At 36.9% G+C, this 13022-nt stretch overlaps 1 protein-coding gene across 1 annotated transcript in view; it reads left to right on the top strand.

Annotated features, from left to right (window-relative positions):
- Positions 1–503: 503 nt before the first annotated feature.
- The window catches only part of LOC104078679 (chromosome unknown open reading frame, human C14orf159), a gene marked incomplete at both ends in the record, with an annotated part of 14154 nt that continues 1635 nt past the window's right edge, over positions 504–13022 (top strand). The window contains 6 exons of the mRNA XM_009580407.1: positions 504–626; positions 2929–3126; positions 5239–5499; positions 5965–6064; positions 7757–7905; positions 12741–12860. Coding sequence (XP_009578702.1) covers positions 504–626; positions 2929–3126; positions 5239–5499; positions 5965–6064; positions 7757–7905; positions 12741–12860 — 951 coding nt within the window. The remainder of the gene's footprint in view (positions 627–2928; positions 3127–5238; positions 5500–5964; positions 6065–7756; positions 7906–12740; positions 12861–13022) is intronic.

Genomic DNA, 13022 nt, shown 5'->3' with positions numbered 1-13022 from the left:
CATCCGGCCCCATAGACTTGTGAGCGTAGTTATCTAACCCAGAGATGGTAGTTATCTAACCCAGAGAGGTAAAAGAGTAGTTGCTCATTTCTCTAGCTAAAGAACTTAGGAAGCTAAAGCAGTAGAAAACATGTTCTAGAAAGAACCCATTTTTCATTGCAGTCATTTATTCTTGTTTGCCAGTGTTATGAATGTAATTCTTCTGTTGATAGAGAAGATTTATAATGTCTTGAAAACTCAGCATACATGTCTAGCTTGTATTTTGTTGCAGAAATAATGTGAATACATTTTTACTGATGTCATCAAGTACAAAAAGGGAAAACAAGTCAGCTCAGGTTCTGGGGACACGCACTCAAAGGCAAACTAAATATGCCACTTCAGTGGGACTTGCCACTGTTGCAATTCTAGCTTAGTGTCATTGAATGATGTTTGGGGTCTGCCCCTCCCACAGCTTTGCAGTAGTAACTGCAATCTCTCATTATTTCATTTTTGATCAATTCCAGGTCTGCTGGGAATACAAGATCTTTCCAAACCAGATTATGGAGATCCAGTTCACCTTCATGCTGGTGATATTCCAGTGTATTGGGCCTGTGGAGTTACAGGAGTAGAAGCAGTCATCAACTGTAGTATGTACTATACTTGGAGACTCTCTTTAAATTATCCTTCAATCTCTTTTTCTCTCTCTCTCTTTTTTTTTTTTTTTGTTTTTTTTTTTTAAACATGGACTGAATGAGTTGGCTGATTAGCAGGCTTGATTTTAGGATGAGCTAAAAAACACCCCAACCAAACAACAAAAAAACCTGTGGCAGGACTATTCTCCATTGTGAAATACAGGTCTACCTTCAAGGAAGTTCTTACTGAAATTCCATCGCTTTTGTTTGAGTATTTTAAAGGCAGAAATCTAAAGCTCTGGCAGCATCAAAACATCTTTTTTAAGCATTATTAAATACTAGAAGTTTAAAGGCATTCTTTTTTAAGCTTCTTCCTTTTAAAATATTTTTTTGTATTACACTACAGTAAAACAAGAATAAAGGGAAAAGAGAAAAAAAAAAAGGCAAAAAAAAAAAGCAGCCAGAAATCTTTCCAAAATGTTGTCAAGAGCTAGCAAATTGATTGACCTGGAAAAGAATTTTGAGCTTTTAGGTTTTGCTCTAAAAAGAAGTAAATGTGACACACTTTACATAAATGAAGCTTTATCCTCTGCACAGAGCTGTCCTTCACTTTATCCAGTCATTTATAACAGGCATGAGCACAAAAGGCAAGGAAATGCAACTACACCATAGTGACAGTATTATGTACAGCTCTAAATCACTAGCGTGTAATGAAATCTCATATTTTAGTTCTTACTGAAAAAGAAGCTTAATAATCACAGGCAGGATAACTGGGAGAGCCTTGGGTCGTCATCTGCTTCATCCTTCTCTCCTTGCAGGATCTGCTATATCCTTGTGGTTCCTTACGGATGTTTATCTAAACTGCTCTCAACACCTGCTGTAAATATGTTCAGCACTAGGCGCAGAGACTTCTTTTTCTTTCTTACATACAACTCCTTTTCTGCAGTCTGAAATCCAAACTCTTTCCTGTGTTCTTCAGCAGTTTTATTCATCTTCCTCGTACATCTTTATTACAGGGACAGGAGAGAAAAAGTTTGCCAACCTCTCTACAATCTGTTGCCCAAAACAGCTGTCTATTCTGCCTTTTTCTGGAACTGGCTTTTACTTTTGTTTATTTCTCCATTTTCTATGTTAAAACCAGTTGTCATTAATGCATTCCAGGAACTTTCCGGCAGTTTGTATCTTTCTGTGCTCCTTTTTCATCTAGGTAGTCAAAATTCTGCCATACCACTAGTACCCATACTTCAGGTGAATCTGCTAGCTTCTCACAAAAAATACTGTCTACTCACATGGTTTGGTGAGGTAAATTAAATCTCAACAACCATGTTCCCCAGCTGCTTTTAAATTAACTAGCCATAGACTCCCAATAGATCTAGCACAGATCAAGCACATATGTACTTGTTAAATATCTCCTTCCTTCTCACCATCCTAACGAAGAAAGATTTTGCTTGTACCGGTTGTGATTTATCCAACAACATACTAATTTTGCCAAATCAAGTATAATCTAGATCAAGACTTCTGGAATTAGTGTAAAGGCAGCAAATATTTTCAGTAGGGAGCTACTATGCTGTCAGGTCTAAATAAGCTTATTGTTCACCAGGGTTTTAGATGCTACTCAGATTCCCTTTGCTAAGGCTTACTGGTCACCTTTTGTCATTATTCCTTGCCAGTTTATAGGTCTCCTAGCTAGGTTGGCAAGACACTGCGCAGAGATGCTACTCCCCATTTTCTTAATCCAATAAAGGACTACTGCTAGCCAGCAGGCAGTAGTTGACATAGTTTTGTCATATCACTATTACAAGGATATTCAAAGGTACAAGAGAGACGCTATAGCATCCAGCAGCACTCTAGAACCTAGAAAATTAACTTATTCTTACGGAAACAGTATCACCAACACACTGTGCAAGCTTAAGCATTAACTTGTTCTTATGTCAGTGCACTAGTTTCTTCATGCATGTCAAACCCAATTTTCAGATTTGCCAATTCCTGACAGACTTCCTTGGAGGGTACCAGTGTTCAGTTCCTCAGTTGCCTCAAGTTTATACCAAAAAGGATACTGTAGAAAAACCTGATCTCAACTACCCACGTGAGCTTTTTAAAAGTGAAAACATTTTCAGATGTATGTGCATACATTTCTTTCTCAAAGCGTATTAATTGCTGCAGTGTAACTTAAAATATCTCCTGTTTTTATGATATAATTGTCATCAGGCAGGGATTCTGTGTTGTTAAATTAAATAGCTTTTTGTGATTTTATCATTCTGATGTTTCAATATATTGCAATAACAACATGTTTAATTGAAGTTTTCACCCATTTTAGGAGCTCCATTAGCTTTTACTCATTCTCCTGGCTGCATGTTCATTACCGACTTAAAGAATGACAATGTCACAGTCGGATCCTCAAGAGAAGTCCCACAAGTCCATTGCATTTCTCAAGATCCTCTGCGTTACAGTATTGTGTCAGCAGAAGCAGCCCAAAAGATCAGGACTCTAGAGGCCCTAATTGGAATAGATCCAGGTAAAAACAAAAACTCACTTCCTTTAGTGGATTTGTTATGAGGTAGATATGACCTATTCTACTTTTTTAGGTATTCATAAAGTTCAAGAACACAGTAAGAATCTAAAGGCAATTTTAAGATTTTAAAAATTCTTAAATTAAGCTATATTAACAGCGAGTTAATATAACTAGGTCTTACATTTTCTGTCACCGTACTAAATATCAGAGTCTGGCCAAAACCATTCAACCTTATGGGTAATGGAATATCTGATCCTGATGACTGTATCCTCTCAAAGTACACAGAAGCATCGATGTTTACAGCAGCCTGGAGAGTCCACAGGGAGTAAGAACTGTTACTGAATAAAACTGAAATTGGTATGTAAAGTACAGGGCACCTCAGCATGCTGGTAACAGCTACACGGGTATTCACTGTTGAGTAAATAGCACGTTTCTTTACATATATTTATGACTACTGTGCTCCTACCAGAAAATTCTAGTAGTTGCATGTGTTTTTCAAACAAACCTCTCTGATGGGTGGAATTACATTAAGCTCTGCTGACATATTCATCACTGAGGTGTTGTGTCATGGACTGAAGCGACCTGATCACCACAGAAGGTTGAGAGGTAGGGCTGCATGTGTGCACAAGGAAGATGAGAAGGAAATAAAGGCAAACTGAATAGCGCAACCATTCCTAAAATGCACACTGAATTAGTCCCCTCTGTCTGCTGTAAATTCTGATCTCAGTTTCCCATAAGTTTTCTGAAATCCTCTGTAGGCAGTAGTGGAAAACAGCTTACACCCAGCTCTCCCAAGCTCCGGGTTTGGGCTGTGTGCATGTTTGTGTCTGTTTATTTTTACTCACAAGGCCTCTCCTTTTCCCTCTCCCGGGGGATCACCTTGGCACAATGCCATGCTCTGCAGAAATACAGGACCTAACTTAAGAGTTAGCTCATTTTATTGCTAAAGGAGAGTACAGTACTTTATCTCAGTTAATATACCCCACTTCTCAGAGACTAATATTCCCTGATTTTGTTACTTAAGTTTTGTTCAGAACTTTTTTCTGTGTCTGCTATCTGTGTATTGCCTGTATGTTATGTAGAAGGAACAGAGGGAGAAATGGCAAAGGGGAAATTGAGGACAAAAAGAGGAAAGTGTGGGGCAGGGGGGAAGCTGAGAAAGGTGAAGATGTGAGGAGGCCAGAAAACAATAGTGAGGAGTTACCTCTCGCTATCAGCCCATGAATGTTGACACCTCATGCTGGTATTTGTGGTTTTCAGGAGCGCTAGCAAATCGAAAGGACCGTGCTGTGAACTTGTGTTTCCAAGTGCCAGGGAAGGGAGAGGGGATAGGAAGTGTTTGAACAATGAAAGACATACACAGATAACACAGTGTTGCGTCTTTAGGGACTGACCCATGAGAAGAAACATCTGTTAATATTCACCTATTTCTCAAGGTCAGATACCATGGTTCTCTACTACATGAAGTTTTACAAGATCTTTTAGCAGTCACCTGGATACCACTGTATTAATTGAGTTTATAAAGTCCCCTGGTGACTTACAATGTCTCTGAAACCTCACTTCTGTGGTTAATCATTTCATTAAGTGGAATTTATCTGGGAATCCCCTAAGGGGATAGAGTTAAACAGAGACAAAGGACCAAAGACTTCTGAAGTCTGCATCAAAACTTCTGTAAGATCTGGGGTGCTTGAGTTGCAATCTAGCTTCGGTAGCCAGACATGGTCTAGCATGCCTGTCACCACAGACCAGAGGAGAGCAGGGAGCCAAAGGAAAGGAAGCAATGTGCAGTAAGCTCTCAGAAGAAGAAAAAGCTATTTACACTAATACCTAGAAATGATAGGTATAGTAATTTTAAAAATCCAGTTAACTGAAATTCTTAACCTGGAAGCACAGCCCATTATCTTCATTACTCATATCCTACACCTTCCCACGTTTCCTGAGGAAATTACCCCAATTCCTGCCTTGACCAGAAGTTTGGGGGTTTTTTTGTTTTTTGGTTGTTTTTTTTTTAAACCCATTTTATGTCCTTAAAGTATGCAGGTTCACCCACACAGAAACTTCAAAAGGAGAAAGATATATTGAAATGTACTGCTCTCTTTAAAAACACTTTTATAGGAGACCGGGGTATAATTCATCTGCACTGCCAGGACGAGTTGCTGAAGGCTTGCCTGTCCATCTCACATGCTCGGTCAGTGCTGATAACAACAGGATTTCCTACCCACTTCGCTTACGAGCCACCAGAAGAGAACGACGGGCCTCCGGGAGCCCTTGCTATTGCAGCTATATTGCAGGCCTTGGAGAAAGAGGTTGCCATAGTAACAGATCAGAGAGCCATGAATCTGAATAAAAAGATTATTGAAGAAGCTGTTCAACTAGGTAAGACACACGTTTTGCAGGTTTTTTCTTGCCAATTTGAGCCAAGGTTGCTTCAGTTAATCTCACTGCCACTTAGTACACGCTTTTTTTTTTTCCAGAGAATGAACCGGAGTTCATCCTCTAAGCTCTGATCAGCGTTCCTACGATGACATTTTGTTAAACCTAACTGGCATCAAGTTAATGCTTACATGTCTGGGTACTGACTCTGGATTAGCTGTTTGTGATGAATTCTGGATGTCATGTTATTCTTGTAGACCTGTTTTCTATCTCAAGGTCCCATTTACTAACATTAACATCCAAACGAGTTTAATTTCAAGTAAGGATGCAGGGAGCTTATCAGGAACTGTGTAAAGGCATTGAGTCCTTACTATTCTAACTGTTCTTTTTTTTTTTTAAGTTACTCAAACACACATCAAAAAAAAAAAAAGGTAAACAGTATCTGAATTGTATTTTGTTTTCCTGTAGGAATCCTGAAGAGACCTGTCCCTCTGTTGAGTTACCAAAGGGAAAGTGCTGATTCAGCTTTAATGTTTTTGTGTGAGAATAGGAATCCTGGAAGACCTAGGTATGTGTATTCAGTTTCTGAGAACAGGTCACACCTCTACTGTGTAAAGTTATAATAAAAATAATGACCATGATGTAATGGTTACAAGTAAATCCTTGAGACTTGGAAAGAACGGAACAAACTTTGAAGCCAAACATTGGTATTGGAGCACACAGAGTACAGAATTTCATGTTATTCTGCAATTATGCAATTCTGGAGTACAAAAAAGAAATGATACTTCATATATCAATAGCTCTTTTCCTTTGAAAAATTTCTAAAAGCTTTTCAGCTGTTATTCCATAGATATAGATATATACACACACAATACCAGTTTTTAAATTGGTGAGAAAATCAGAAAGGGGAAGTATAATGTCAGAGTCAGTGAAAGAGCTAGGAAAACAGTTGTGGAGTGTGTTCACTTTCTAGAGCTTTGGCTCAAGTCTGACAACTGGGGAATCTGATTTGATTTAATAAAATGTCATGCGTTTGTAATAGTGTGAAAGTGATCATCCTATTGTCTTCAGGCAGCCGAAGCCGAAATTATAGATGTATGCATGCACTTCTCAATATTGATTTGAACTGTTTGCATTGTTGAGTATGCAATGTTGGGCAACAATTCAGATTTATGCAAAGTGTGATTAGGGTTAATGCACTGGAGAATTTGCTAAGTAGCTGTACACACATTTCATTACTTAGCAGGCAACTTACATTTCCTTTAAGTAGGCATACATTGCTCATTTTTATTGATCTTTCTTTGTAAAGCATTTTAATGTAGTTGCCTTCAGTTTGTTCTCTTTAATAAAAAGATCTTTCACCCTGGTATTTGCTTCATCAACTTACTCAATTCCCCTTTCTTTCCACAGGTTAGTGTATGCTATAATTATATGCTGTAATAGTATGCATGATACTGTCTTCATTTTTTATATATTGTTTTAAAAAAGTGTTTTATAGCTATGCATAATATAATTACAGCCAGTTTCTATTTCAGTTGATCCCACAGTCCCAAAAAGCTAAAGTAAGTCTTTCTTTAAAGTAGACAACTAACCTGCTTAAGGTCTCTGGAGTCACAGTAGATACCGACCCACAAAAACATTAGGTAATTCAGCAGAATTAGTAACCTCTTGACAGTAAAATTGGAGAAACAGAAGCAAAATAACTTAATACTAACATACAGTGGCAGAACTGAGTACTGAAATTCTGCTTAAAACATAGGACATCTGCAGTACATCTGTCTACTTTCATAACTAGCAAAATAGCCATAGACTTAAAGAAAAATTCCCCAAATCTAAAGCCCAAACCAAAAAGCTCCCTAACTAGAAACAAATGAACATTTGCCAAGCAACATACTTTAAGCAGAGACTATATTTACACTAACAAGGGCTTAGATGATCATTAATTTGCCACTTTTTTGTTTTCTTTGAAAAAACTTCTAGAGACTAATGTGTTGCAAGATATTATGTATTTTAACATGAAACAGAGCAAGGCCAGATGGCTGACCCAAAGCATTTCAGGAACTTCTCCATTTCGTGGTGGTAAATACGGTTTGAGGGAGTTGCACTAAAGCTATAAAGAAACTAGACTAACCTTGAATCCCAAATGGTCAAAAAGTAGAACCAAGCACAACAGGAGAAGCAGCTGCCAACAGAAGAGTTTGTTATGTGAGAATCACAGCTTTGACTCCTCTCCTCTGTTTTTTCACTCGTCTCTAACCAGATTTGATCACCTGATAGCAATAGAGCGTGCTGGGATGGCTGCTGATGGCAATTATTACAATGCCAGGAAAGTTAACATTAAACATCTAATAGATCCCATAGATGAACTGTTTTTAGCTGCACAAACCATTCCAGGAGTCACAACAACAGGTATGTGTGAGTTTGTGTTATATTCTCAGAAGCAAGAGAAGCACAAAACAGGAACTCTTACTGGAAGGAGGCAGGTGCTGAATAACTGCTTGTGGGCTACAGCTGTTTGTTGTGGTTGAATTTAGAGACCGTTGCTGGAGAGAAATTAGAGGTTTCTATTGAAGGGTTCTCACAACCAAAAAAAAAAAGAAGGGGTTGATTTCAAAGTTATTTAAGGACAAAAAAGCAAGCCCAGATGTGTATATTATCTATACATCAGTGTGCATACATACGCTTCTCTAAGTATAGTTTTTGACACTGACTTTATTCTGTATTTTATGTGTGAAAGGCAGCATAGAAAGCAAGTGAATACTGAACAGAAACATTACATATTAAAGTATTATAGTTATTTTTATGACTGTTACACCTGTGTTAAAACAGTAGTCTGGATAGAATCTTAGTTTCTATTGGCTTTTAGCAGTACATTCCCTTGAGCAGGGATTGCATATTTGCATTATAATAGAACCTTCTCTAACAAAATGTATGTATACAATAATAATCTTGAAAGGAGCACATTGTCCTTCCTGCCAAAACTACATTAGCATTGACTAATAGGTCTAGTAAGAGCGCTGTTGTCAACACGGTGCTCCTCTCTTTTGTCGATAGTCCTTTTTTTCCTGAAAACTGACTTGTATCTGATTTTGAAAGAATATGCCATAGATCAAGGATTCCCAGATATATATAAAGTGTTGTACAACGTCCTTGTACAACAATCAAATGCTTTGTGCTACACTGTGTGGCCCAAAATGGAGTTAGGAGATATATAATCTATGTAAATATTAGAAACAAAATTGGAAATAAATGTCACAAAGTTAGAAATAAGTGTCCATGCCAGGCTGATTTCAGTCACGTCAGAACATGTCTGCTGATCTGGCTTTTTTTCTGGAGCTTTGACTTCTCAGTAGTGATGTTTTTCAAATGTTTCGACAGAATTTAGAGAGCTCCTGCAGAGATAATGCATAGACTGATTTCACTGTATTGGAATAATTTAAAAGCTGTATAGCAGAAGAGTTCACTGGTATTTTTTGTATTATTTTAAAACTTGTAATACATTTTACGTAGATTTAATTCAAATTTTTGTCCTATTCCTAAGGAGTGACTTTCAACATTCAAAAAGAAGCACTCTAGATGGCACTCTGTTGGCAATCTCAGCAGAGAAGCCAAGGATTGACTGAATAAGGATAGAAAAAGCTCTCTTTCATAAAGATGTTTAGCAAAATGCCTCAGAGCTTTATCTGCTGCAGTTAATTTCAATTATGTTGTCCCTGATTTCAGACTGTTGATACAAGGACTTGGTCTCTCTAGCTACTTATGTAACATCACATCCTGATTCCTTTAATAAAAATACCCTAATCTCTTAAAATATCTCCCAGAGCAGCTCGAAGTATATCATTGATTTGGCGGAGTTTGGAGTGTTCTGCACAGTGGGAATTTGAATTCTATTCAGCAGAAATTAGTTTGTTTTAAACATTCTCTGAATATTCAAATATACTATGAAATATCATTAATTAAAAATACCACGAGCTTGTGAATAAGAAGAAGCAGTTATCCAGATTCACTGTGTCCCATTCCTGTGAATTTTCTCTAAAGAGAACGTCTGCATAGAAAACGATTTAACAAGTCATAGGTTTCAAAAAACAATGAAGGTATCTGCTCTGATCTCCCATGGAATTTGAGTACATGGATATTGTACGCTGGAGAACTAATTGAGTATCTATAGAAAAACAATGTAATTTTTTCTTACACTGTCTGTTAACATTTCTTATTTTGCTTATCACACTAACTTCTTGTATCTGTTTTTTAATTTGATTACAATTTCTTGGGATGGCTGTTGGCTTTTTCAAAGTATTTCTGCAAAGCCTAGCTTAACAAGGCGCTAATCTGGGCTGTGGCCTTTGCATCTTGTCTCTCATTACTGATGATAATGTATTGCTACTGATTACGATAATTTTTCTGGTGAGGCTATCTTTGACTTTCTTCATGGTCAGTAGGAATTTGGAGGCATATGTCTAGTTCCAAAATAAAATGCAAATATTGTACAGCACCCATTAGGGCGGAGTACCCAGACAACTTTATAGACTAGAAAAGGATACTGGAAAGATCAAGTTTTCAGCCTTACAGAAGTCTTTATATAGTGTGCTCGGTGGCGAGAAGTACTGTATTAGTAGGTGGAGAAGGGAAATACTAGAACATTTGTTACATGCTGATTAATTGCTCTCAAGTTTTGCAATTAAAATAAGATCTGTGTTTAAAAAAAATCTGATCTAGGAGTCTGATCACAGACAGAATCATGAACAATGCCTGCAATTGTATGGGTACCGATATCATAAAAAGTCATGGAGTAAGCAGCAACCTTCAGGAATATACAAAATAAGAAGACATGAAAGACTGAGGTTGGAAAGACTCGTTTTCCACAAAAGATTGAAATAAAAGATTAAGAGACGTTACCGAAACCACATGCTATTTTTTTCAGCTGTCATACAATTGACATAGTTATATGCTATTTATGTAGGAGCTAATGAAAAGCTTTCCAAAGTACTGCATGAAAAAATGTGGTCACACTTGTTTCCCTTTCATACACATGATTTCTAGCACAGAAGACTGACATTTCCTGCATTTTTCATGAATGTAGTTTCAGGAAACAATGTAGTCAGTGAAAACTTGCGTGGAAGATCCGATAGAATTGGAATCGGAAAAGAGAATTTTTCTTCCTCCTGGAAAGCACTCAGGGCTTTAGGAGAAGAGGATTCATCTCGTCTATTTTCAGACATCTATTTTTGAGATATCTGCCTTGGGGGGAGATGAACTGAATGTTTGAAGGGCCTGTTTCTCTCTGCTGACTTTAAAAGAAGTCTAGCTGACTAGCTCATGTGTGGATGGCTGTGTTTTGTCAGGTGAATCTCACTCTGGAAATCAACAGTAAAATGTAGTCCTCTGCCGATGTGTAGAGGAAGAAGAAAACAGATGGTGCAGGAAAATTTTCGGTGTGGTGTTCTTTTCCTCCCAGTGTAATGCTAATGGGATCCATCCACGGCAGTAGATCTACTAACTGCATAACCACCCTGGTGACAGGACTTCCACAAAGACAAGAAGAAGCAAAGCAAGGCTGATACAAAAAAACCCTGAGCAACAGATTAGTATCTTTCAGTTAAAGAAACTGTTGATGATCTTCAAAGGTCAAGAATTCATTTTAGCCTTTTTAAAGGCTATTAAGAGCAAAATTTTGGATTTTGAATATAAGAAAAACCACAACATTGTGTGGATTCTTACAAAACAGTAGTAACTACTGTATTTATATATGATGATAGAGGCACCATGATTATGTCATTACCTATTTGAAAAGTACTACCAACAAACAGATTTTAGAAAGCACCAGTAAATCCCAACACCGAAATAAATGTGAACAGATTATTAAAGCAGATGAGAAAAAAGATTAGCTGTTTCATGGCAAATCCTTTTTTGTAAGTTTTGTGTCACTCAGTTACACTCCCCTTGACTATTCAGACATAAGGCGTTAAATAAAAAATTGCTGCTGAGAAATAACTTTCAATTTCACTTAAAGAAGAAATTTGCTACAGACTTATGTGAGATATTTATGCAGTTACTAAAGTGTTAAATTTATCAGTATTCAGGGCTTGAAGTGTAAATTATAAATACTGTACTTTCTCTCCTGTAACACGTGGTATTCGTTGGAGCACAGTCACGTTTCAAATTCAAATATGATACATTGCAGTGAGGACTTGGAGCTCTTCACTGTTTTGTTTCACAGATATTAACTAGGATTTTTTGATAAAAATCTTCAAACTTGAGAAGATGCCATTTAGGCTAACAGGTGAAAGAGAAATGTTAATTTTCATTTAAATAGATGGATTTTTTGTGTGTTATTTTTTTAAACATTTTTTAAGAGACTAAAGGTACTATCCAGCTTTCATCTCTGAATGACATCTAACCATTTTATGTCCCAAAGATAGGGTTGCCTAGAATTTTCCTGAAATGACATAGGTCCCATTGATTTTACTGAAATCACTGAGACAAATACATACTGTTTCTACTTAACCAACAAAAATCAAGGCCCCACACCCTGAATATATGAACACTTAAAAAAAAATAAAAAAAAACCCTAGCTATTTTTTTCATAAATTGCTAGAAAAAATGAAAACAGTAGTAGTACACAGGGTTGGGCTCTTTGTACACTGTGGCACAATGATAGTGATTTGTATAAAAGAGATTTCCAGTGCAGTAAGTCCTACTTCTGCCAAAGTCCTTACATATATTTTTGCTTATCTTTCTGCAATAATTGCTACTTTTAATCTCTTTTTTTAATTAAAGCTTTTAACAAACCAAAGTTTTCTATGCTTGCTTTATTATAGAATTGTAGGCTAATTTCTCAGATTTATTTTGGATTTGTTTTCTATCTTCTTTCTCTATTTGTACTAATGTACTTATGATAATGCATTATATAGAACACTCATTTAAGGCCTTCTGTAAGCAAAGTTTGCTATCTTAATTCTGTCTGCAGTTCATGAGCACTTGATAATTTTGATTTCTTTTGCCTGCACCAGTACAGGATATATTGCATATATACACTTACAGGATAGCACGTGATAGGTGATTCTTTCAGCTATTTCGTTCACAGTCTTCTGTTTTAGACACTTTTGATTAAAAAGGGTAAATTGTCTCATATGGAGCTATGAACTGTCACGGAGACTCTGGGGAAGACACTGGGTGATTTCTAAATGGATTGTTAGCTATGTGCTGCGTTCATACTCATTTGCTCTTTTTCTCTTTTCATAAAGGTGTTGGAGATGGAGGAAATGAATTAGGAATGGGCAAAGTAAAAGATGCTGTAAAGAAGCACATAAAAAATGGAGATGTTATAGCTTGTGACATTGAAGCTGATTTTACCATTGTAGCTGGTAAGGGATTTTTTGCGGGGTAGGAGAATTGTTGATGTTTGAGAATAGAATTGATAAGAAAACATCGCTCTTTCCGACTAATTTGTGTTGGCCCTTTCTTTGTATGACCAAGTCATCATTAGCAAACAAATCTATCTCTGTCCAGTGTTATGTCCATTTTCT

The sequence above is a fragment of the Fulmarus glacialis genome, unplaced genomic scaffold, assembly GCF_000690835.1.
Source record: "Fulmarus glacialis isolate BGI_N327 unplaced genomic scaffold, ASM69083v1 scaffold41246, whole genome shotgun sequence".
In the NCBI taxonomy this organism is placed as follows: domain Eukaryota; kingdom Metazoa; phylum Chordata; class Aves; order Procellariiformes; family Procellariidae; genus Fulmarus; species Fulmarus glacialis.
This window is presented reverse-complemented; position numbering and strand designations above follow the sequence as displayed.